Source organism: Stenella coeruleoalba (genome assembly GCF_951394435.1).
Source record: "Stenella coeruleoalba genome assembly, chromosome: 11".
Classification (NCBI taxonomy): domain Eukaryota; kingdom Metazoa; phylum Chordata; class Mammalia; order Artiodactyla; family Delphinidae; genus Stenella; species Stenella coeruleoalba.
Window position 1 is genome coordinate 76,407,182 of NC_137157.1, and position 26,175 is coordinate 76,433,356.

The window sequence follows — 26,175 nt, forward strand, 5'->3', positions numbered from 1 at the left end:
TCTCATTTTAATAAATGAATTTAAAATAACACACTAAGCCACGGACGTTATACCCAGTAATGATTCTTGTAATCATCCACTGCTTACTTTATTCTAATGAATGTTTCCCTACGAAAATTAACATTTTTGTTCAGGGGCAAATAGCTTGATTCAGATCATATAAAATACACATGCAAACTGTTTTGATCTTTTTTGAGCTTGTGCACGTTCTCTGCTTCTCCCTCTCTCTTATACCTCTTTTTTCTAATACCTGAACTCTCATTTTCTCTTTTATTAAATTAATCTAAGTATCTTGTTAGTTCAAAGAAGTAAGTCCTTTAAATTTTTAAGGAAAAAGAAATAGACTAGCCAAATGCATTTTGTTTTCTTTCTTTTTTTTTTTGGCGGTACGCGGGCCTCTCACTGCTGTGGCCTCTCCCGCTGCGGAGCACAGGCTCCGGACGCGCAGGCTCAGCGGCCATGGCCCACGGGCCCAGCCACTCCGCGGCACGTGGGATCCTCCCGGACCGGGGCACGAACCCGCGTCCCCTGCATCGGCAGGCGGACTCTCAACCACTGCGCCACCAGGGAAGCCCATGCATTTTGTTTTAAAGACTTAAACAGTGACATGTTTTAGCTTCTTGTTGAGTAACTGGTCTCTTTGCATGTTAATTAAATGATATATTTTTAGACACATAAATATTATCTTTCCATTTTTGCATGAGTAATAATTGTTGAGCAATTTTAAATGCCACCTTGATGTATTTGTCAGGAAATCTTTCTGTCTCTATGCCTGTGTATATACTCTGACTCTAAAAATAAACAAACTTAAAAATTCTGAAAGCTGTTACAGTAATGTCCGTGATTTTCTAATTTTTCATTCACTAAACCAACACTATTTAATAAATATACATACTCATGTATTCATAGAGTAGAATAATAAGAAATAACCTGAATCAGCTGTGAAAATAACACTGCTTCTGTATAGAAAGTATTCATTAGAGCATTACTGTTTTATAATAAAAGGCTAATAGCATATCACTTTGCTCTGGTTTCATTTTACAATGAGATGAAAGAATCTACTCCACAGAATTTGGAGGAGGAAGTGGGTATAAAAATAGTCATTTTAAAAAAGTGACTGGTAATACCCTCCCTTGCTTTGAAAACTGTAAAATACACTAATAGCTAAAAATAGTGAGAGGGCTTCTTAGAATAGTTGTGAAAATAAGTTTACAAAATGATTATTTTAAGAAGACATGATTTTAGTTGTTAGCTAACTAATGTAACTACATAGACTTATAATTAACTACCCACTCACTTGCCCCATGATTCCAAAATGACAGGCACAGGTAGCGATTTGTTATATAGTTTTGGTCGGGGGAGCGGGGGAGAGTGATGGTGGAAGGATGTGGCACTGGGGATTAGTTGCATAGACTGTACCTCATTTTCTACCATTCTTGCTCATCTTTACACTGAACGGTAGACAAAAAAATCTAGGGAAAAACTGAAACAGCATTGCTTTTCTACTTTCTTTTTGTCATATCTTGCCCTAAAATTTTATGAAAATGTTAAATGTGCCCCTCTGGCTTACCCTTATACCAGCTTAACTTCAGCTATTGAGAAACCAGGACTCTTACCAAACATGAAGAGGGCTGTCCTGGACTCACATCCCTGGATACTTCTTCCTCTTGCCTGTATTTTTAAGGTTCCACAAAATGACAATGTCCTTAAGCCTTATTCATTCATTCATCAAACAGTTGTATCATACACTACTAGTGTACAATATACGGGGAGACATCTAGAGAAAAATGTCACCTTTAAGAGGTGATTTCTGATTTCCAAAGTAAGACATTTACAAATATCAATAACACAGGCTAAAAAAAAACGAATAAGAGGAATGAAAGAACTAAGAATATATACAGAGGAAATCAAGATGCCTTTAGGATAGGAACATGGGAAGCCTTCATGGCAGAAGAGATCATTAAGCTTCAAGTCTTTGTCGCCTACTTTTGAGGGAATGTTTGTTGTTTTTAATTGGAAGTAATTACAGATGAAGGCTTCTGGGCAGTGTTAATCAGTAAAAATATAGAAATATTTAGTTCTAGGGACTTCCCTGTTGGTCCAGTGGTTAAGACTCCGCACTCCCAATGCAGGGAGCCTGGGTTCAATCCCTGGTGGGGGAACTAGATCCCACATGCATGCCACAACTAAAAGCGCCTGCATGTCACAACGAAGTTCTCGCACGAGGCAGCGAGGATTCCACGGGCCGCAACTAAGACCCGGTGCAGCCAAATAAATAATTAAATATTTTTTAAAAAAGAAATAGTTCTAAAACATCATAAGATTGAGATGTTGAGTATATTTTTTATTCTTGAGTTCTTAAAATTTTTTTTTAATTTAATGGTATTAAAAGTGAGAAACTGACTTAGAATACTCTATTGTATGGAGTTCTTATCTGTTTTAGAAAAAGGGCTTTTTGGTTTTTCTTCAATAAATTTTTATAACACAAGTTTACATTCCCTATTTCTACTTTGTAATAATCAAAGCCCCAATTCAGGCTCCTGTAAGTCAGCATAGGAGGGTGAGAGGGACTTGCGGGAACATGAAGACAGGCCCGTAGCTGTGGTGCTGGAACATCCACCTTGCCGCACATTTTTGGCTCAGCAGTGATTACATGAGCATAACAAGCTTTAAAATTTCCCCAAATGTATCATTTTTCTCTTTTCACAGGGGAAGGAGAGGTATAGAAAAGGATAGCAGGAAGGCATTAATGAAGGATACAGTACAAAATGTAAGTGGTGAGAGGTTGCTGGTTAACATTTAGATTAGTAAGTTAGTGAATTTTTTCTTCCGTTTTTAAAGACATTGAATCATCCATTTGAATTATGGTGACCTAGTTTCTCCCTTTAAGGCTTACAGTATATCCTACTTTCTACAGACTGTAGAAACATATATAAAGATGTGGATTTAAATAAAGCTGTAATAGCACTACTGTCTTCAGTAAGATGTGACTTCAGCTCTTACTCTATATAGAGAAAACTATTGACATTAGAGATGAGGCATAATGGAGAAGAAAAAAATCCCTTAAGCTACCAGGCTGTTTGAGGGTGTGTACCTGGAACAGGTGTCAGGAAGTCACCTACCTTCTTGGGCCTCAGTTTCTTCATCTGCAGAATTAAAGGGTTGGATTCAAAGGTTATTTTAGGCTTGAAGAATCACTGTTGATTCTGTTTTTGGATGGTGGAAAATCTTGAGTTTTTATCAATCTTAATTTGGAATTTTGCTATACTTCTTGCTCATCAGTATCTAATATGAAGAACAGGGATCAAACAGAAATAACAGAGACTTCCCTGGTGGCGCAGTGGTTAGGAATCTGCCTGACATTGCAGGGGACACAGGTTCAAGCCCTAGTCCAGGAAGATCCCACATGCCGCAGGGCAACAAAGCCCCCGTGTGCCACAACTACAGAGCCCATGCACCACAACTACTGAGCCTGTGCTCTAGAGCCCGTAAGCCACAACTACTGAGGCCCGCACGCCTAGAGCCCGTGCTCCACAACAAGAGAAGCCACCACAGTGAGAAGCCCGCACACTGCAATGAAGAGTAGCCTCCCCACTCACCGCAACTAGAGAAAGCCCGGGCACCGCAATGAAGACCCAATGCGGCCAAAAATTAATTAATTATTTTTTTTAAATTTGACACTAAAAAAAAAAAAGGAGAGAATAACAGAAGCCTAATTGTTTGCTCTGCTCTTTTCATCTTACCTTGGCATTCAGGATCAGAAGACAGTATGAATTCTCTCCTTGCTGACCTGGGGGCATTGTTGAGGGGCGGGGAGATGGGGAAGCATGAGGTGAGGCTTCCTATTCTGTTTACTGACTTCACCCCATGCCTTGTGTCCAGCTACTAATCCAGTCAGGATCAGTTTTATGTGATGGACTACCTTGCCCCCCTCCTCCTCCCCAGTTTAGGAGCTTAGTTTTCCTTTACTCTGACAACCTTGTTCTGATCAAGAGGGTATGGACAGTAAAGGTAAAATACTGTTTTTGTATATACTGTCATCAAGTACCTGAGGGACAATGCAAATTTTAGGCAGGTACTTAGCCCCTTGAATTTTCTATATCTGAAAGATATTTAAAAGTCTTTTAATTCAAAATCCAAAGTGTAAACAAACTCAAAAAACATTTCCTCTTATTTCTGTCTCCTCTTTTCCTCAACTCAAAAATGTTCAAGTCAAGTCTGAGTTACCCAAGGGTTGGTCACTTACCTTTCTCTAGGCACTTGCCTCCACTGCTCTCTGCCTCCTGCTCTTCGTCCAGTGGCTTCTGAAATGGTTTTGCCATGTAAGAGGTTGAAGCTAAGTTTAGATAAAGTGAAAACTTGTGGGTTTTCTGTGGACTGGATTGCCCTTTGCCAGTTTCATTCCATTTTGGGATACTACAGCTGCTAAATTTTAGCAGTTATTGCGAATTCTACATTATAAACGGTGTTAGAGCGGTGGAATGGCATAGAAAGTTCAAGCTCAGTAAGCATTTTATTTTCCCCAGTGCCTAATTTGTAAGGTACTATGAGTCTGTGTGCTTTTACCTGTCTAAGGAAAGTCTGTTCGATGCCATGTATTACAGAGTTATATCCGGATTATAATAAACTGATGAGACCCAGGGGAAATGATTCATATGTATTAAATATATACTTATATATTCCCTCACATAGGGAAAAATGCTGGCAACAGAGATTTATTTTTAAAGAGTAAAATATTCTTAACCCTGAGAAGGTTAACATAAAAGGCAGTGCAACCTTTTCTTTATAATAGTTGATTTTGTTTATAATAGTTGGCAAGAATATTTTAGAACATAAAATTACTATAAAACCTTTGTATTTCTTAATTGATACTTTTAGCATTTTATTAAGTAAAAGTTTTTTTAATTAATTTTTTAATTGAAGTATAGTCGACTTACAATGTTGTGTTAGTTTCTGCTGTACAGCAAAGTGAATCAGCCATACATATACATATATCCACTCTCTTCTAGACTCCATTTCCATATAGGTCATTACAGAGCACCAAATAGAGTTCCCTGTGCTATACAGCAGGTTGTTATTAGTTATCTTTTATGTATAATAGTGTGTATTTGTCAATCCCAATCTCCAATTTAAAAACCTTTGTATTTCTTTTTCCTCTTTCAGGCTAATTTGTGTTTTGTGGATATTGACAACCATTTTATTGAGTTGCCTGAAGAATTTCCACAGTTCCCCAATAAAGTAGATTTTATCCAGGAACTCTCTGAAATTCTTCTTCAATTTGGGATCCCTCCTGAGGGCAGCCTACATTGTAGTGAGAGTGCCACCAAGCTAAAGAATCTGGTTCTGAAAGACTTGGTCAATGACAAGAAGAATGGCAACGTCTCTGCTAATAACATTAGCATGTATGAGTTACTGAAGGGCAACGAAACCATAGCCCGCCTCCAGGCTCTAGCCAAGCGGACTGGTGTGACCATGGAAAAAATGGACCTCTCTGCCTCTTTGAGTGAAAAAGAAAAAGATTTAAAACTGCAGTGTGAAGAGGCAGAACTAAGGGACTACCAGCTCAACGTACAGCTCCGAGAGGTCTTTGCTAACCGCTTTACGCAGATGTTTGCAGATTATGAAGCGTTTGTGATTCAGACTGCTCAGGACATGGAATCTTGGCTGACCAACTGGGAACAGATGCAGAACTTTGACAAAGTAAAAAGAAGCAGAGTTTCCCTTTTCATGGTTTTTAGTGGGCTATACATTACTGATTTTGTTAACTTTTTTAAAATACAGATTTTTCCGCCTCTCCTTTCCCTTTAAGAACTCTTTTTTACCAGTATTTTATACTATATAAAATAATTTCACTGGAAAGTATAAATCAACTAGCTCATTAAGCTGCTCATTGAATTATGTATTTAATTGCCTTTAACCTTATTTTTAACTTTTCTATACTTTGAAGATGTTTGAAATGAAACTTAAATTCCATGTTTTTCAAATCTGTTAATACTGTCTCACCTTGTACACATTTTATTTACTCATATTTTAGGATCAAGTCTAGTTAAATGAGGCCTATTCCTTTTCTAATAAATCCTTATTCTTATATTTTGTCTTCATCCTGCAATGAAGTCACAACTTCCCCATGTAAAGGTAACAGTTTACTTTCAGAAGGTAAATTTTTATCTCATCTTAGGATCAAAAGAGAGAAAAAGGGAGGTTTTATGAGAAAAATGAGTTTTTATGACTTTAACCCTCTGTTCCTAAGATTTTGGAAAGGGAAGACAGAAAACGACACTAACTTTTGATTGTCCTGCTGAAATTGAAGCTTCTTTCTAAGGTTTACTATAGAGTATTCTTCTGCCGGTTTTTCTGGACATATCCACCAATTTTTTTTTTCTTCCAGACAAAAGCACTTAGGGGTGTGCATTAACTCTTTCAGGTCACTAGGGTATAGTTCAGTCCCTTGCCTCTGTGATTGCCAAGGCATGATATTGCTATTAGAATGAATTATGGCTTTTTGCTAAATAGTACCTTTGTATCATGAAAGACCTCTCAAAGGGGCTAATATGTTCTAAGAGGCTAATCTACAATCTTGGAGCATCTGACAAATAAGAATTAATAAAAAATTTTGTAAAGGTGGGTGGTATAAAAGATTATTTTCTGACTTCATCAGATTTTTTTAGATGAGTTATATAAACCACATTTAACAGTTAATTTCTGATGCACTTTATGTTTGAGAAAACTTCTTTAATAAATTAAGAAGCTTTCACCTCTCCAAATATGTTCTTGCTCTTAGTTTCCATTCTCATTAAGCTTAACCATTTTTCCACATTTTTTCCTAGCCAGCTTGGAACTAATCTGTGTATACTCATGATTTATCCTTGGAGCAATTCAAATTCTTATCTAAATCGAGCACTGGTGCTTTCTTCCTTCTTAATCTTTATGTAGCTTCAAACTATAAATGGAATTCTTTTTATATAACCCCTAGAGAAATGAAAGTTTCATGTTGGATTCCAGAAGGCTTGTAATCATCTCATTTTCACTAGGAAAATTTACAGGACTATCACATAGTAGTCCTGCAAGCCAAGTCTTTCCTGCCTTAAGTGATGTAGCCCACAAGGATCTAAATATCAAAAGCCAGACATTTGGTCCATTTAGGAAAAAAAGGCTGTTTGCTCTGTGAAAAGTAAAATTGCTATTTATCTGTAAAATATCTTTTGAAGAGGTGAACTGTTTCTGGAGATGACTGTGAACCTTTCTTTGGTGATTCGGATTTGTGTAACTCCATCTGAACTATGGAGGCACTTAAATTGAATAAGTGGATTTCTGTAAGGAAGTTTTTCAAAGCTATCCTAAATTTCAGAATTTATTTCCTAAATAAATATGCTAGGAGGAAGCTAGTGAGTATTAAGGAGAGTAACCTTAGGTCAGAACTTATCCTTCCACCTTTCCCCTTCTGGCTTTTGCCACATTGCACCTAATCAAAAGAATGAAAAGCAAAAGTAACCCCACAGCTGAAATAGTAATCCACTTCCAAATTTTAGCTAGTGTCACATTGTGGCTAGAATTCCTCTACACACATGGACCTGAAGAGCCAAAGGAAAAAAATGAACCCTTTGAATTAGAAACTGATTACAATTTACTGAACCGTTCCATGCAAGCAGAAAGGCTGGTAACAGGACCATGTGGCTGGTTGTACATGTTTTCCAAAGGCTTGGCTTGCTTTGGATGGTTTTTCAGGCAGTGCTTTTTTTAGTTGTTAAGGCCCAAACTATTCTTTCAGCACAGGTCTGGATGGAGTTTGATCTTTAACTAATACTCATCCATCAGTTTTTAACTGGGAGTCCTAGGAAAACATCCCCCTGAACCAAAGATTTTACCCATAAGCACAAATTCCACGTTGTTGGATTTTTTAAGGTTATTGCTTATGTATATCTTATTATTGTATCAGTTAATCACCTCGATGCCTTATGACTTGGAGGTATTTGGCACAGGCTAGGAATAGAGAGCAGAAGAAATTACAGCTCACTGGGGAAAGGGGTCAAATTTAATGGTAAGTGAAGAGAATGATTGATGATCATGTAGCAACTGATCCACCATCTTTCATTAATGATGCCCTTTTTTCTGCATAATGGTCATGAGGACCAGAACGTAAATCAATTTTGAAAGGTGGGATCAGTGCTGAAGAACTAAGTGACCTAAATTCTATGACTTTAGAAGATAGGAAGAAAAAGTGGAGTTTTAAGGATTTTTAAATTTCAAGCATCAGTTTTGTGTTATAAGATTGTGAAAAGGAATGATCTTAGCAACAGATAATTTTTGGATTTATCATGTAGTATTGAGATGGTCTCTTTGCACTAATAATTGCCTAATTATCTCATTACAGGCTTCCTTTCTGTCTGACCAGCCTGAACCTTACCTGCCATTTCTTTCACGCTTCATTGAAACACAGATGTTTGCCACCTTTATTGATAACAAAATTATGTCTCAGTGGGAAGAGAAAGATCCTTTGCTTCGAGTCTTTGACTCTCGGATTGAGAAGATAAGACTGTATAATGTAAGGGCACCCACCTTGAGGACATCTATATATCAGAAATGCAGCACTTTAAAAGAAGCAGGTACATTTGTTATGCCTTTTAAAATTAACTTAAAATCCACGATCATATCTTTTTACACATCGTTGGCCTTATAAACCACAGAATTAATTTTCAATGTTAAACTTCTTGGTTAACCCTTGTACTGTATCAAGAGATGCTTTCTATCGTTTTGTTTCCTTCTGTTTTGTGAGCTAATGTCTGTCCTGTTCCTGCTTGACATTCCTCTTCCCTCAGAAGATGAAAAACAATAACAAATTGAATGGAATACAACTATAAGGTTGCTGTGAAACTGTTAATTTCTGTCTTGCTGCTTATTTTGCCTTTTTGCTTTTTACCTATTCTCTCTTCATCCAAGGAAAGATAAGTATTAATTTGAAATAGTAAATTTGAGTTGCTGCCTAATTTACATAACTAAAACAGTATATTTACTTCAGTGGTGCCATTAATTAAAATAGCTTCATTTACTGAAATTAAACTCTAGATTCTTGTATTCAAATTAGAGGTTCCCAACCCTGACATTAGTTTTTTCTCTCAGAGAATTATGAGTCTTGGCCAATCTTGTCTGGCAGTGTGATATAGTCCGTTAAATAAATAATCATATTAATAGTCAGTGTTTACTGAATACATACTATGTGAGGGACATAATGCCAGCTGTTTTACATGCATTTTGACATTTGATCTTAATAATGAGGGGGTATAGACACATTTTATTGTCTGTTTTATTGCTGTCGTCATCTTACAGTTGAGAAAACTGAGAGGTTAAGTAACTTGCTGTGATTGCATAGCTTGTGGTTGGTAGAGCCCTGATTTGGACCAGAGTTTGACTGATTCTAGCCCCTGGAGCCTCACTACCACATTAGCTGTTCATTCAATAAATGAACATGTAAAATGTACCAGTCCACACAACTTTATACATTTATACCTGGTTCCTAACTCTTTCTTTGCCAAATAAAGTGATATCTATCACTTGAGTGCCCCTTCCTTTTATTTCTTCCCCTTCGTGTAGAAGTTATTTGAGAGCAATTTTTTTTTCCGGAGCAAAAAGGGGCAGCAAATGTGGATTTTCTTTGCTCTGCCTCTGTTGCTTGCCTTTCTCACTTTATTTTAAATAGATCAAAGTTACAGGAGTGGTGATGCTGTAGTTGTAGCATATTTTAAGGAAAGAAGTATATAAATGATGTCTCTTGTGTAGCCTTAGAGGTTTCTGATGACTCGCTGAAACATCCTTCTGTTGTATCCCACCTATGAGGATAGATCCTTGGAGCCCCTTTAGGAAGTGACAATTGTTTCTGTGTTTCTAGAAGTTGAGGGAGTAGAGTGAATGAAATTGTCTATGCCTATTCAGAGAATAGTATGACTTTCAGTGCTTTAATAGCCATGTAAATAGTGTAATGCCTTGTTGAGCAAATTTTATTCTTCCCTTCCTGACAGAATTTTTTAAATGAAGTTAAGTGCTGATTGCTATATTTGTGTGCTTCTAGAAAATCTTTTCAATTAAAATAGATTTTCTGTCAGCCTCTCAGAGTTTTATACTCCTACTGTCATTGCAGAAATTATATAAACTGTTGAAAATGTACCATTATAGCTTATATATGAAGTCCTTTTATTTTATTTATTTATTTTTTTAACATCTTTATTGGGGTATAATTGCTTTACAGTGGTGTGTTAGTTTCTGCTTTATAACAAAGTGAATCAGTTATACATATACATATGTTCCCATATCTCTTCCCTCTTGCGTCTCCCTCCCTCCCACATGAAGTCCTTTTATTTTATGATGCTATGAAAAAAGCATTGACAAACAGACAATATGTACCCAAAACACTTCTTTACTGCTTTTATATTAAAAAAGCTTTAAGAACAACAACAACAAAAACGTACCATTACAGGTTTAATATATATGAAAAAGAGATTAGGCTAATTTAGGAATAGTCTCCCAGGAACTTAATTTATCAAAGACTTTCTTAAAAAGTAAAAGGAGGGCTTCCCTTGTGGCGCAGTAGTTAAGAATCCACCTGCCAATGCAGGGGACACGGGTTTGAACCCTGGTCCAGGAAGATCCCACATGCCGCGGAGCAACTAAGCCTGTGCACCACAACTACTGAGCCTGCGCTCTAGAGGCCGTGAGCCACAACTACTGAAGCCCACGTGCCACAACTACTGAAGCCCACATGCCTAGAGCCCATGCTCCACAACAAGAGAAGCCACTGCAATGAGAAGCCCATGCACCATAATGAAGAGTAGCCCCCACTCGCTGCAACTAGAGAAAACCCGGGCGCAGCAACGAAGACCCAACGCAGCCAAAGATAAAAATAAAAATGAATAAATAAATTTATTTTTTAAAAAAGTAAAAGGAGGCAGTCAGCTGTAACTATGTCTCACAGATGGTGCAGTTATTTCTTTTATCAGGTAAAATTGTCTCCTCCCCACCCTCACCCACAACAGAAACTAGGATTTTTTGGTTGACATTGGATTTTATTGTGTATCTTGTTTTTTTTTTTCTGTCCTTTGTTGTGTTGCTTTTGTTTCTGTTTTGCCTCTAACTAAAAAGAATTTTGATTTGCAGGTGAACTCTTTAGGCAGAGGCTATCTGCTGCTGATATTGTGGCACCAGAACCTCATGATTTCTGTGCAGAAAGACACCAAGTTGCTAGTAACGCAGAGTTTTCTTATTCCTTACTGATCACAGGAAATGAGTTTTGGCACAAACCCTTGAAAGTCTAACAACAGCCCCATGATCTCTCGAAGCAGGCATTTAATAATTTCTGAATGTTCAGTATTCACTGATGATACAATCACTGAAAAGTAGCATTGTGTTATGCTCCCTATGGCAATCTTATAAACCCTAGAGTAATTCATTGTGAATCATGATTTTTGTTTTTACAGAGCTTCCGAACTAAAGGAGAATAACTCAATATCAGATGGATTTTTTTTCTGTCATTTTAAATCCAATGGAAAAACTGAAGCTACTTTTCCTTTTTTCCTTTTGTGAGAACAGAAGCACTTTTTGGCAGAGATGGAATTCTGTACTATTTCATGGAACATAAAATCGTCAGGGACTTCAGAGAATTCCATGCCATGAATCTAAGCATTATTTCTCTAACCATCTGTTAATTGTGTTTTATAAATATTAGGAAGCATTAAGAGTATAGATACGGTTGTGGAGAGTCAGGGGGCATCATTGAAAATTAAATATCATTTCACATTAAAACATGACATCCTTTTGCCCAGCCTAGAACATATGGACTATGTTTCACGAGAAGTTACAAGTTACACATTAAAAATAAAATGAAATTCAAAAAGTGGTGGATAAATTCATATGAGTTATAAAGAAAAATTAGGGAAGCTTAAAACAGATATCTAACATTTTGAAGTTTAGGGTAATAATGCCTTCTGCACACATGCCTTAATGTTGCAAATGCAAACAACTGGCTGGGAGGCATCCATCTCACATAAGATGGTCTTAAGCAGCTCCATTTGACAAGAGTGAATTGTGTCATGGACAGACCCCTCCCCATCCAAAACAGAAATTTTTCTAGAGTATATATGGGGAAGAACCAGCAATACTCAATCAGCTGGTATTGAGTGGGGCAAAATAAACTGATTCTATGAAATATTTGTAAAAATACCTGTTTACTTCTCTCAAATCCCAAGATTGGCAGTTCCCATGGTGTGTTCTGTTTATCACACAACCACACTTACTGCTTGTTCTCCTTGCAGTAATCTCTAGTCAAGGGATGGGAGACCTAATCTTGCTTCACAAGTATTATATTTTTTCTTGAAAATTCAGTTGATAAAGGCATTTAAGATCAGATTTTTTACCAGAGAAATAGTTCACTGTTTCCTGGGCCTTTGAAACATCTCTCAACTTTATGTGGTTTTAAAATAGAAATGTTGAGTAATTCCTATTTTTTAACTCTGGCCTATTTTATTCTTCAAAAGGCAGCTTCTTATCCCCTGGACATTTTCTAAATGCCTGCTTATTTTATTTTTCTCTGCATTATGCCTTTTGATCTAATAAACACTCCTAAATGACTCCTACTAATGAGAATGTGTTGCTAAAAGTGAGGTGATAAACTTTACACAGTTCCTTGTTTTTACAAATGGAGAAGCATGAATATTTAATGGATCTTTGCACAAAGAAATAAAGTAACATAAGGCTACAGTGCTTGCTTTTTTCTTCCCTTTATCTTTCAGCTCAAGGAAAATATTTTATTTGCCATCATTTTCTTTAATGTTGTACTTAGAACCATATTTTCATTAAGAATATTGAATTTCCCACTTAAGGGAAACTGTTTCAATACTAAATTATAGATTTTTTTTTAACCCCGCTGCCCTGCTTTTGACAAATGCAGAAAATAGTATGAAAATGAATTATCTAGTATTTACTTAAAACTAACCTTTTTATACTTAACATTATACGTGATTTCTGAAGAGCTTTTGTAAAAATCTATTTCAGACTATCAGAAAGGTCGAGTTTCTTGTCACTGCATGAATGGAGGAAGCATTATTTTTTAAGGTTTAGCCAGTGAAATGTCTCTAATATGTTATGAATTTAATTTATAGCCCAGTCAATTGAGCAGCGACTGATGAAAATGGATCACACTGCAATCCACCCACATCTACTTGACATGAAAATTGGTCAAGGCAAATATGAGCAAGGGTTCTTTCCAAAGTTACAGTCTGATGTCTTGGCAACAGGACCAGCTAATAACAAGTAAGCATGTTCTTCACTTGAGTAGTTGGTTGAAGGAGTGAATGAAGGGCGCAGTGCTCTAATGGGGAATGCTTAACTGTTAAACATTTTATCAGTCATTACTTTTTCAAAGACCAAATTAATCTGCTTGAAATATGAATTGACACTCAATGAGTATTTGACTTTTAATTCCATCATGTAAGAAAATCCAAAGCCTAGATATTTTTCTCTTGTTGAAGTAATGTGCACATGGGAATAGTTTCATTTTAAATGACTGTGTTTTAAATATAATGCTAATACTGTCTAATGGAATTAGAAAAGTTATGCCTTCACTGTCTGTATTAGTTTCCTAGGACTGCTGTAACAAAGTACTATAAACTTGGTGGCTTAAAACAAGAGAAATTTATTCTTTCATAGTTCTGGAAGCTAGAAGTCCAAAATCAAGGTATTGGCAGCACCATGCTGCCTCCAAAGCCTGTAGGAAAGGACCCTTCCTTGCCCCTTCCCACTTCTGGTAGCCCCAGGCATTGTTTGTCTTACAGGAGCATAACTCAGTCTCTGCCTCCTCTTCACAAGGCTGCCATCCCTCTGTGTCCACTCTCCTCTTATAAGGACAACAGTTATGTTGGATTAGGGCCCACCCTAAATGCCCTCATCTTAACTTGATTACATGTGCAAAGATCCTCTTTCCAAATAAGGTGATATCCACAGGTGTTGGGATTAAGACTTCAGCATATCTTGGGGCTTCCCTGGTGGCTCAGTGGTTAAGAATCCGCCTGCCAATGCAGTGGACACTGGTTCAAGCCCTGGTCCGGGAAGATCCCACATGCCGCAGGGCAACTAAGCCCCCGTGTGCCACAAGTACAGAGCCCATGCACCACAACTACTGAGCCTGTGCTCTAGAGCTCATGAGCCACAACTACTGAGCCCACGTGCCACAGCTGCTGAAGCCCGTGTGCCTAGAGCCCGTGCTCCGCAACAAGAGAAACCACCACAATGAGAAGCCCGCACACCTCAATGAAGAGTAGCTCCCTCTCGCCGCAACTAGAGAAAGCCCGCATGCAGGAATGAAGATCCAACGCAGCCAAAATTAATTAATTAATTAATTAATTAATTTTTAAAAAAAGACTTCAACTTATCTTTTAGCGAGACACAATTCAACCCATGACACCATTCTGTACTTTTAAGTATCAAGTGCAGAAATTACAAAACAACCAAAAATAAAGGTAAACCATATCATTTTTTATGGTAGATGATTCCACTCAGAAAATATCTGAATATGGTTAGAATTGAGAAGTTATTTGGATTTAGGGGAATTCTTGATTTTAGCTGAACACAAGAATGTAATAAAGAAGGATTTTACAAGAAAAGAACTCAAAGGAGAGTATTAATGGGGAATATGGTAAGTTGGAAAGAAGCCTTTGAATTGGAAATCAGCAGTTCTGGAATTTAGTTCATTCCTGACCACTAACCAGCTTAGGATCCTTGGACAGCTTGGAATCACTTGCCCCTTTTCTCATTTAATAACATTCTATAACATCTGTGATTTTATTAAAGAGGCTCAGAGAAGGAAAGGGAGGAGCCAGGCAGTGGCCAACAAATGAGATAGAAGACTGTGGTAGAGATTGGGTGTATAAAATGGAAGTGGCGTTGAGCCAGAAGGCAAGCAGAGAATCAGTGAGGGGAATAAGACAGGTGGAATTATGCCTTTTAATCTAAATGGCCCAATCTAAATAATAATATGCAAGTTCTTGAAAGATGGCTTTAAAGTATGCTGTTTCTGTCTAACATATGATCTGCTGAGCTACATGTTGGGGAAGTTTTGGTACTTAACCTCTTTATTTCCCGTAATGATTGTCATGATTTTATTGGTCAGGAAAAAAGAAAACTTAGTAAATTATCTTTATCATATGTGATGGTAATGCTTGGTTTAATTTATTAAACACATACTAAGCTAAGTATTGTGCTACTTGGAGTTTCTTGGGCTGCATATATATGTGGTAATATTTGTATATCTTGTGTTTGTATAGTTACTGTCCTATTTTTAATAACCTAAAGGAATGAAACCCTTACCATTTTCCCAGCTAAAGGTGTTCCTTTAAATGTGTTTCTGAAATGTGTCAAAATTACTGATTCATTTAGGTCTACACGTGAGAAAACTACAGTGATAGCAAACACATCAAAGGAAAAAAGATGGTGTATATGAATTAAGGAAAACAGTTACAGTACTATATACATTGCTGTTTCCTTTGCTTTCAGAGTCTAGTACTGGCATACCTCAGAGATATTATGGTTTTGTTTCCAGACCACCACCGTAAAGTGAATATAGCAATAAAGCAAGAAGTTTTTGGTTTCCCAGTGCATATAAAAGTTATGTTTACGCTATGCTGTTGTCTATTAAGTGTAGAATAACATTATGTCTATTTTTTTTTACATATACATATCTTAAAATACTTTATTGCTAAAAAACGCTAGCTGTCATCTGACAACACAGGGTTGCCACAAACTTGCAATCTGTAAAAAATGCAGTATCTTTGAAGTGCAATAAAATGAGGTGTGCTTGTGTGTATCATTATAAATATCTGCCCCTTTTGAGGTCTCAGTCAAAAAATTTGGAAATTTTCATCACTGCTTCACTTAAAGTAATTATCCTTCCTTGTAACCCATTTTTTCTGCTTTCAGAAAGCATTATCTTCCCTGCCAGTGGAGCCTTCTCCATTCCAAGAGAGTGTTGGTTGTGGAGATGCTGCTAATAGCTAATATTATTAAGCCAGTCTGCACTGGCGTCTCTTCTGACTGCATTAAGTACATTGCTCATTGATCCTTATTACAAGCATATCCCTACATATAAAGCCTATATTGCTTTACCCATTTTATGATTGAGTCTCAGAGACAGTCAACAGCTTGCTTCAAGGTCACATAGTAGGAAGTGGTGAAACTAGGATTCAAACCTAGGTCTGCTGATTCAGGGGCCCAAGCACTTAACCATTATACTACATATACTGCCTGGCTCTGTTACTCTAATATAAAGGTGACGTGTGCCTTTTGTTACTTCTGGAATTGGATGTTTTGCTTTGGTAGCCCCCAAGAAATTTTGAATAGCCTAAAATATGGAACGTAAGGGAGTTTAGCAACAGCCTGTCATACCAACCTAATGATCTTTCAGAATGAAAGAGCCCTCAGATGCCTCACTTCTACCTCACACTGGGCTCTGTTAAGAGGGGTGGACCCGGGGCTTCCCTGGTGGCGCAGTGGTTGAGAGTCCGCCTGCCGATGAAGGGGACACGGGCTCGTGCCCTGGTCCGGGAGGGTCCCACATGCCGCAGAGCGGCTGGGCCCGTGAGCCATGGCCGCTGAGCCTGAGCGTCCGGAGCCTGTGCTCCGCAACAGGAGAGGCCACAACAGTGAGAGGCCCACATACCGGAAAAAAAAAAAAGAGAGGGGTGGACCCAAAAGAAGATAGGATAATAATTTGGGAAGCAAGATACATTCTCAGGCGCCATCTTGCTTCATGAAGAAAAGATTGAGATCAAATAGCCTAACCCCGAAGTAGTGTCATCGTTATATGTTGGTAAGAGTACACTTTTGGGTTAATGGCAGGGTTAGGATTAGAACCCAGGTCTCCTTATTCCTGGCACCACGTTCATGGTGTCTCATTCATAAAAACTGTGGAAAGGTCTGGAAAATCTTCAGTACCAGCATTCTTTTACGTATTTGGAAAAGGATCACTATGCAGTAAAGTGAAAGAATTGTGGATTTTTTAAAAGCTTTATTTGATTGAACTCTTTTATTTAAATAGGTTGTTTGAACTTTAATGAAGACAGTAAAGGAGGATGATTCACTAGAAAGGCGGCCCCTCCTGTAGAAACGCAAGCGTTTATGCTAAAGTCTTGGGTAGGAAGGCAGTAGAGAGAATTTAATATGCTGCTTACAAGATGGAGGTAAATAGCTAATGACTGAAAATTTTACCTTACTTACCTTAGTTAATTTACAGGGTTTCACCTTCTAGTGAAGAGCTATCCCTGCTTTTATAAACACTGAACTTAAAATGTGCTAAGAGATGTTGACCATTATGGGGATTCAGACTTTACAGATGATTGTACTGGATACAGTGTTCTATTTTTCAGAAGTGAATGACTAGTCATCAGTTTATTCATTTTTTTCTTATGTTTATAGATTATCCTAATTTTTTGAATCAATTTGATATGAGTAGACTATTAATTTAAATGGTTTTTATTTCCTTTTGATAGCATTAGAGTGCTCATTCATTCATTTGGCAAATATTTATGGGACCCCCTACTATATGTGAGACACTGTCCTGTTCATTGGGAGTTTAGCAGTGAACAAAATAACAAAAATCCCTGCTTTCAACATGAGGACGCAAACAAAAAAACTTAATATGTAAAATAAGTAACCTGTCAGAAAGCGATAAGGTTTGTGAAGAAAAATAAAGGAAGGGAAAGGAAGTAAGGAGAGCTTAGAAGGGAAGATTTCAATTTTCAAATGCCATATTTTATTGCTTTTAATCTTATATATAATCTCCCCATTTCCACACAGAGCCCCAAGCATTACATTTTCAGCTAGATTGTAGTCTGAAAGAGAATAGATGTCAGAACTAATTACAGGGTAAAGGGATTTATAACCGTGCCTGTACAAATGGTTGATCAACTGTAAGAATTTCATACACTACTTACAAAGCAAAAGCAAATAAGCAGTCTTTAGCATTTCAGCAAATGTGGTCATCTTTGGTAAAATTATGCTTAGAAATGAGGTTTAATTATGCAAAGAATAAATTAATTACTTAACAAGACCAGGAATATGTGGACTTCATAGTAATTTTCTTAAGTAGATGCTCATTTCCCTGTTTTGAAAATAAAATTAAACTGGGCGTTTTGTCTCACAGAGTGAGATGCTAGTTATATCCTGTAAATTAATATTTATCCTTATCTTCTGTGCTTTTCCACTTTGCCTGCCAGGAGAAATGTTCATCCATGTGTATTCTGCTCCTTCCTTTATTCATTATATAAGTTTATCAGCTGGTGTTTATAATCTATTTCATATTTTTGCTATTTATTTGAACCACCTTGCCCAGTAACCCTAATTTTTTAAATCCCTGAACAAATTTTACTATCTTACACTGACTGTTTTTTGCTACAAGGCTGTTTCCAAGGCCTCCAGGTCTTTGTACATTGTGTTACTTATATTTTACCCTTCCTCTTTATTTATTATATAAGTTCATCAGCTGGTATTTATATTTTGCTTCAGAGCTGTTAAAAAAGTATTCATGACACTTGTTGAAGATGGTAAGACAGACTTTATTCAAGGCGGAGGGGCACCTTTATTCAAGGTGTAGGGACCACCGCAATGGGGTCTTGCAGTGGAGAGGGAGATTAGAGGCTTCTCTGAATACTGCATGGACAAGTGGGAATTTATCACCAAGGAGCAGAGTGGAGGTCAGCGGATAGAAAATTACTAAGAGGAAACATCATGGGTATGGGGGATTCTGACTAAACTGACCTACCAGGATTCTTGTGGAAGGCAGGCCTAGGTGATTAGACATCACCTGGGGGATGGTGGAGAATTCAGAACCTGATCAGATATCCAGAATGATCATATAATGAGAGGGGAGATGGTTTCTGCTAAACTGACTTAGCTAGGTTCTTGCTAAAAGTGAATTTTACAAAGAAGTGCACAAACGGGCTTAGGAAGGGTTAGGAGTCTGACTAAAGTTTGGTCAAGCAGAGAATCTTTGTCAGTGTCTTGATACGCTTTTTTTCTGGATCTTCCTTTTCAGTCACCCAATTCTCTTTGTATCCTTTTTACAGTCTTTTATTGATCTTTTGCTTTAGGGACATTTCCAAGGATTCTACTTCAAAGATCTGTCACTAGATCTTTGTACCTTTTTTTCCTGCTATAAACCTATTCTTTAGAAAAAAACAAACAAACACTATTTTAAGAGGGGTTACCTTCCTTTGCTACCATTTTTATAATAATTATTCAGTGTTCCTCTAAATAGCAGACTGAAACGAGATGATTCGTCAGTTTGAAACCAAAGCCATGCATAAGTTATTTAAAAAGCAACAAAAGAAGCAGCATTCTCATTTTAAGCTTTTTGTAAATTGGATACTTCATTAATAAGAAAATTTTAAATTGTGGATTGTCAGTAATGCAATATGACTTTCGCTGAATGGCAAAAGTATAAATTCATTTCTTAACTCGTGTATAGCTCTGTGCTGTCAGGGATATACTCAACAGTAAATATTTCTAGAATAGTACAATGAATACAGTCATGGGGATGATAAGTCAAGACCTGAGAAATCTTTTTAAATAGTTTGATATATGAAGGAAACATAGGCAGAACACTCTTTGACATAAATAGCAATATTTTTTAGATCTGTCTCCTAGAGCAAAGGAAATAAAAGCGAAAATAAATAAATAAGACCTAATTAAACTTAAAAACTTTTGCATAGCAAAGGAAACCATCAACAAAACCAAAAGACAAGCTACTGAATGGGAGAAAATATTTGCAAATGATATGACCAATAAGGAATTAATATCCAACACAAATAAACAGCTCATACAACTCAACATCAAAAAAACAAACAACGCAATTAAAAAATGGGCAGGGCTTCCCTGGTGGCGCAGTGGTTGAGAGTCCGCCTGCTGATGCAGGGAACGCGGGTTCGTGCCCCGGTACGGGGGGATCCCACGTGCTGCGGAGCGGCTGGGCCCGTGGGCCGTGGCCGCTGGGCCTGCGTGTCCGGAGCCTGTGCTCCACAGCGGGAGAGGCCACAGCGGTGAGAGGCCCGCGTACCGGAAAAAAAAAAAAAAATGGGCAGAAGACCTGAATAGACATTTTTCCAAAGAAGACATACACAGATGGCCAACAGGCACAGGAAAGATGCTCAACATCATTAATCATCAAAGAAGTGCAAATTAAAACCAGAGAGGTATCAGTTCACACCTGTCAAAATGGCTGTTATCAAGAGGACCACAAATAACAAACGTTGGTGAGGATGTGGAGAAAATGGAACCCTCGTGCACTATTGGTGGGAACGTAATCAGTGAGGTCACTAAGGAAAACAGTATGGAGGTTTCTTAAAAAACTAAAAATAGAACTATTTTATAGTTCTACTGCTATATTTTATAGCATTTCCACTTCTGGGTATTTACCTGAAAAAACAGAAAACACGAATTCGAAAAGATACATGCACCCCAATTTATTTATTTTTGTTTGCATCGGGTCTTAGTTGTGGCATGCGGGATCTTTTGTTGTGGCGTGCATGCTTCTCTCTAGTTGTGGCGCACAACTATAAAAATAAATAAATGTTCATAGCAGCATTATTTATAATTGCCAAGATATGAAAGCAACCTAAGTGTCCATCAACAGATGAGGATACAGAAGATGTGATGTGTGTGTGTACACACACACACACACACATACATACACACAATGGAATATTACTCAGCCATAAAAAAGAATGAAAGGGCTTCCCTGGTGGTGCAGTGGTTGAGAGTCCGCCTGCCTATGCAGGGGACACGGGGTCGTGCCCCGGTCTGGGAAGATCCCACATGCCACGGAGCAGCTGGACCCGTGAGCCATGGCCACTGAGCCTGCGTGTCTGGAGCCTGTGCTCCATGGCGGGAGAGACCACAACAGTGAGAGGCCCGCATACCGCAAAAAAAAAAAAAAGAATGGCAATTTGCAACAACATGGATGGACGTGGAGGGTATTATGCTAAGTGAAATAAGTCAGAGAAAGACAAATAATGATATCACTTATATGTGGAATCTAAAAAATAAAACAAATTAGTGAACATAACAAAACAGAAACAGATTCACAGATACAGAGAACAAACTAGTGGTTACCAGTGGGGAGAGCAAAGCAGGGAGGGACAAGATAGGAGGAGGGAATTAAGAAGTACAAACTACTATGCACAAAATAAATGTGCTACAAGGATAATACTGTACAACACAGGAAATGTACCCAATATTTTATAATAACTGTAAATGGAATATGATATGACCTTTAAAAATTGTGACTCACTTTGGGACTTCCCTGGTGGTCCAGTGGCTAAGAATCTGCCTTCCAATTCAGGGGACATTGGTTCGATTCCTGGTCCGGGAACTAAGATCCCACGTGCCGCAGGGGAACTAAGCCCGCGCGCCACAACTAGAGAGAAGCACGCACGCCACGACGAAAGATCCCGCATGCCACAACTAAGACCCGATGCAAACTAAACTAAATAAATAAAATTTTTTAACTAAAAAAAATAATAAAAATTGTGAATCACTTTGTTGTATACCTGAAACTTGTATAATATTGTATATCAACTATACCTCAATAAAAAATTAATTGTAAATAAAAATAAAACCACCTATAATGCCATCACCATGAGATGTTAACATTTGGTTTTATGCCCTTCCATTGCATGGATCCTGATATGTGTGCATGTCCATACTTGTTTTGTTTTTTACAAAAGTAGAAAATGCTTACACAGTGTTGTATCCTGCTTTTTCATTCATTATTGTATCATGAGTACTCTCCCATATTATTGATATCCTAGTAACTTAATTTTTTTAAATGACTATATGATGTTTCATTATATAGCACCTCCTACTGTTGAACATTTGGGTTGCTTTGAGCACATTTACTTGATTCTAAGTAACTGTTGGTTGTAAGATCTGCTATTAATTCAAAAGCTTTTTGGAAAAATTATACTTTAAACATGTATATGAAATAGTAGATTCATCCTAGTTTCAGGAACATTTAAAAACCAAAATGTGAGTCTTAGAATAATGGAAACACAGAATTGGTTATTGCATATATGCTGTGATGAACGTCTATAAACCTAAATATTAGACTGTGTCTCTGATTACATTTATTTAGGGTATATTTATAGAAGGGGCAGGTGATGTAGTTGACTCTGCAAATAAAATGGCTGAAAGACATGATACCAACCCTTCAAGCGTTTATAGTAGAGAGGATTGTATAGAAAATAGAGATAAGTAATTATAACACACTGTGATAAATGCTACAATTGGAGAGTATAAGAGGGGTAGCTAATTTAGATTTGGAAGAACCATAGAAGACTTCCTGTGCAGCATCTAAAGCTGTCTGAGAGATGAATAGAAGTTGGGAGAAAACTTCATCTTCAGAGGCTCAAAGGTGAGAGAGCTTATCCTATTGGAAGCACTGAGGTAGTTGAAGACAACTGGAGTTTTAAGGTAGAAAGGGTGATCAGCAGAGAGTTTAAGTAAGCTAAGAATTGAAGAATAGCCATTGGATTGGCAGTGAGGGCTATAAATGGCTTCAAGAGCATTTTCAGGGGAAGAAGCTGATTTGAGATGAACAAAATATCCAAAGATAAATAAGTAGAGGCCTTACATCTAAACTTTTCTTAAGAATGTTTACATGAGAAGAGTGAGGAAACAGTTTTAAATGTAACTATCGCATGTCAGCATACTTGTAAGCTGAAGGGCAATACTCAGTTGAGAGAGAAAAATTGGAGATATGGCACAGGAGGTTTCTAATGGAGCAGATTGGAGGAGGCAAGAGAGAACTGGTCAGGGATCCTGGTGGAAGCAATAGTTGTGGCCAATATACATTATACTTTGGGATTAGAAGAAAGATGAGGGGTTTGCGTGTGTGCGTCATTGAAGTAGAGAGTAGGAAGAGGGAGGCAAGGCTGGGTCATCAGTTGAGTGGAGGCTCTTGAGGATAAAGTGAGAGGTTTGGGAATGGCGAGTGAGGGAAAGTTGATAAAGGGCAGGTAAAGTGGTTCATGGTAGTCATGAGGGAGATCAATAACTAATTTGCATGGATATTTTAAAAGGAAGTGAGAGGGTAGTGCCTATCCAGGTTTGGGATTCTGTTGGGCAGATAAGGTGGAAAAGAGAAGATCATTACAGCTACTGTGCATTTTTTAACCTTGGTTTCAACAAAGCATTGATTGTGGTGATGATTGCATATCTCTATGAATATACTAAAAACCATTGAATTGGTTACTTTAAATGGGTGAATTGTATGTATCTAAATGACATCTCAATAAAGCTGCTATATATTTTTTAAAAGAATTGATTGAAAAATAAGTATTGTTGGTCTTTGGTTTTCAACAGTACATTCTTTCTATTTTAAAGACAAGTGATCACATTTTTTTTTGTTGCGTTGTTTCTTTTAACCTACCCCTTCTGTTCTTTCAGTCGCTGGGTAAGTCGGAGCGCCACTGCACAGCGCCGGAAAGACCGCCTTCGCCAACATTCCGAGCACGTTGGGCTGGACAACGACTTGAGGGAGGTATGTGGGCTGCCCTCCCGGGATGCCTTGATGCAAGAACTGTGAACTAGGCTTACTTAGCCCAGCAGGTGTCATTGTGTAGGTTCTTTTGTGTTCTTCTAAAAGAATCGGTTCAATTTTGTTTTAAAATAGTAATCCTTTTATACTGACATAGCTGAAAGCACCTTTTTTTCCATTTTTTGTAATTTTAATACATCTAAAATAAGGCTGTAAAACAAGTCGCCCTGTGTACCACATCAAGTAAAGGCTAAGCTTAGGATACATTTTTGGTCAGTGTGTCTCCCGCAGGGAAAAAAAGCTATAAGAAGCGTAGACTTTCTAAGTTTCAAGCATAATTTAAACTTAGTAAGTAAAGATACATTTGCCTGTGCTTTGTCCTTGGCTTGCTGACACCATTTTTAGGAGTGTTTTTAAATTATTTTAAATTGAGATCTTTATGCTTTATTTGTACTACTTGAAAACAAAACGGTAATTACACATTTGAATAATGATAATGATAAGTAAGTTTTTATTTTTTCTTGTGATCAAAAGAAAATACAGTCAGAAAATCCGTTAACTATTTTCTAAACTCAGATGGGTAGAAATAAAGCAGAAAACAGCATTCCAAATATATATATTGCTCTTTGTTGATGTGTTCATGTATATATATATGATTTTAAACATTTTCTTAAGAACTGACGCATAGCCTGTCTACTGCTTTTCTTTTGTGCTGCTGTATTTCTTCTCTCCCTTCCCTTCTGCTGTGACTTTATCATATGCATGCTTGTTTTGCTGTCTCTTTCTCCCTGTCCTTTTCTTTTTTTGCTTTTCTGTCATTGGCACTTCTCCATCCTCTTAGCCTTCCGGGGAACTTGTGGTCTGTCAGAACTCCATGGCATTCTGGGAGTGGGATCAGGGTCCACCTCCTCCTGCACGGCTTCCTAAAAAATCCTTCTCTGAGTGCTGCCTGGTATGTTCTATGCCTGAAAGTGCTTTGCAGATGTTCCTGAACCTTGTCTTTGGTGTTCCTCGAATCATCCACGTGTATGAGTGCACATAGCTCTAGAATGCCTCACATCACCTTGTGACGTGAACTGTTAGCTCTCCACTTCCTTTTGTGATTGGTACCTTTTCATGGTGGTGTGCGCTAACAAGAGTAATTCTATACCATTGGCAGATAAAACTGATTATTTAAATTCCCTATCAGTGGTGTTTTTGAGGGGGAAAGGGGGGACTAGATTTAACACAATTGTTTTTCTTCCAAAGGGGAAATACATTAAATATTCAAATTTTATTTAAGCATTTTGCAAAAGTGCAGAAGTGATTCATTTTCAAACAGCTTTTCTTTTGCCGAGTTTTATCTCCACAGTGTTTTTTGTTTTTTTCTTTTGTGGTACACGGGCCTCTCACCGTTGTGGCCTCTCCCATTGCGGAGCACAGGCTCAGCGGCCATGGCTCACGGGCCCAGCCACTCCGCGGCATGTGGAATCTTCCCGGACCGGGGCTCAAACCCATGTCCCCTGCATCGGCAGGCGGACTCTTAACCACTGAGCCACCAGGGAAGCCCCTCCACAGTGTTTTAATTTACCTTCCTTATTCCTGGTCTGTATTTTATATGGTCAGAAAATCAGATCATCAATATAGAATCTTAGTGCTAAGAGGAACATTTGAGGTAACTTTGTCCAACTTGACATGATTTAACTGAAGTCTGAGAGGCTTGCCTAAAGTCAAATGGACACACAAAGTCAGGCCTAGGCCCACAGGCCAGGCCTCCTTACTCCAAGCCAGTGCTCTTCCCAGTAACCCTGCACACTGAGTTGCACTGAACAGCTACTCACCTGAGGGCCAGAGTTACTTAGGACTCCTGGTTGTATTTTTTCCCGTAACGACATATTAATATAAATTTACTTAACTTTACAGTGGTCTGCTCTTCACAAGCTCCATGCTGGTTAGAGGCACAGTGTGGTTATTAGAAAATTCAGGGAAAGCCTGTACTAAAGAGCAGTTATTTCAGTGTTTACTGAATAATAGGATATATTTTCCTAGGTAGCTCCTACTGGTTTGCTTTTGGCTTAGGCAACAACGACGAAGAGCATCGTAAAAATCTCAGCAGAAACCTGGGGTGACTTCCCTCTGTCGGGAAATCGACTTTATTATAAAACCAGTCCTTGTGAAAGATTTCTCTTTCTTCTCAGTTTTTTATCTTAAAGTACACCTTTTCTTCCAGCGACCCCAAAGAAAATTACATTCTTATCATCACTTGTTTACTGTAAAGGCACTGCTCTATTTTTGTACTATACAGGGGCAGCCTCACTGCTTGCTGTGAGGAAGGGCCTTGAGCCACCCCTGTATCCATTCTGTGCATGTCTGTGGAACGTTGCTTATTTTGTGGCTTCAGCAAAGGTGCTCAGAAGGAGAGTTTGCACGTGGCCCGGTGGAATTCACTGTTGGCTAATACTACATCTGCCCTGTATGTGCAGGGTGATTGGTGAATATGGCCACTAAAGGACAGCTCCATTCTAGCTTGCTGTCATTTATAAAATAGAACATAAACTTTAAACAGTGCTTAATTTTTAATCCAATTACTGACTTTAAAAAATCTAATCATGCATATTTTTCAGAGA

General features: G+C 37.9%; 1 protein-coding gene across 6 annotated transcripts in view; it reads left to right on the forward strand.

Moving 5' to 3' along the window:
- DENND5B (DENN domain containing 5B) overlaps positions 1-26,175 on the forward strand; it is a 209,532-nt gene that overhangs the window by 138,336 nt on the left and 45,021 nt on the right. For 3 of the 6 annotated variants that reach the window (XM_079937334.1, XM_079937335.1, XM_079937333.1), the window contains 4 exons: positions 5,164-5,700; positions 8,372-8,603; positions 13,146-13,296; positions 23,479-23,572. In XM_079937334.1, the coding sequence (XP_079793460.1) occupies positions 5,164-5,700; positions 8,372-8,603; positions 13,146-13,296; positions 23,479-23,572 (1,014 nt within the window). Of the gene's footprint in view, positions 1-5,163; positions 5,701-8,371; positions 8,604-11,145; positions 11,233-13,145; positions 13,297-23,478; positions 23,573-24,410; positions 24,522-26,175 lie in introns of all 6 variants that reach the window. The other 3 variants (XM_079937337.1, XM_079937338.1, XM_079937336.1) reach the window with 3 other exon arrangements.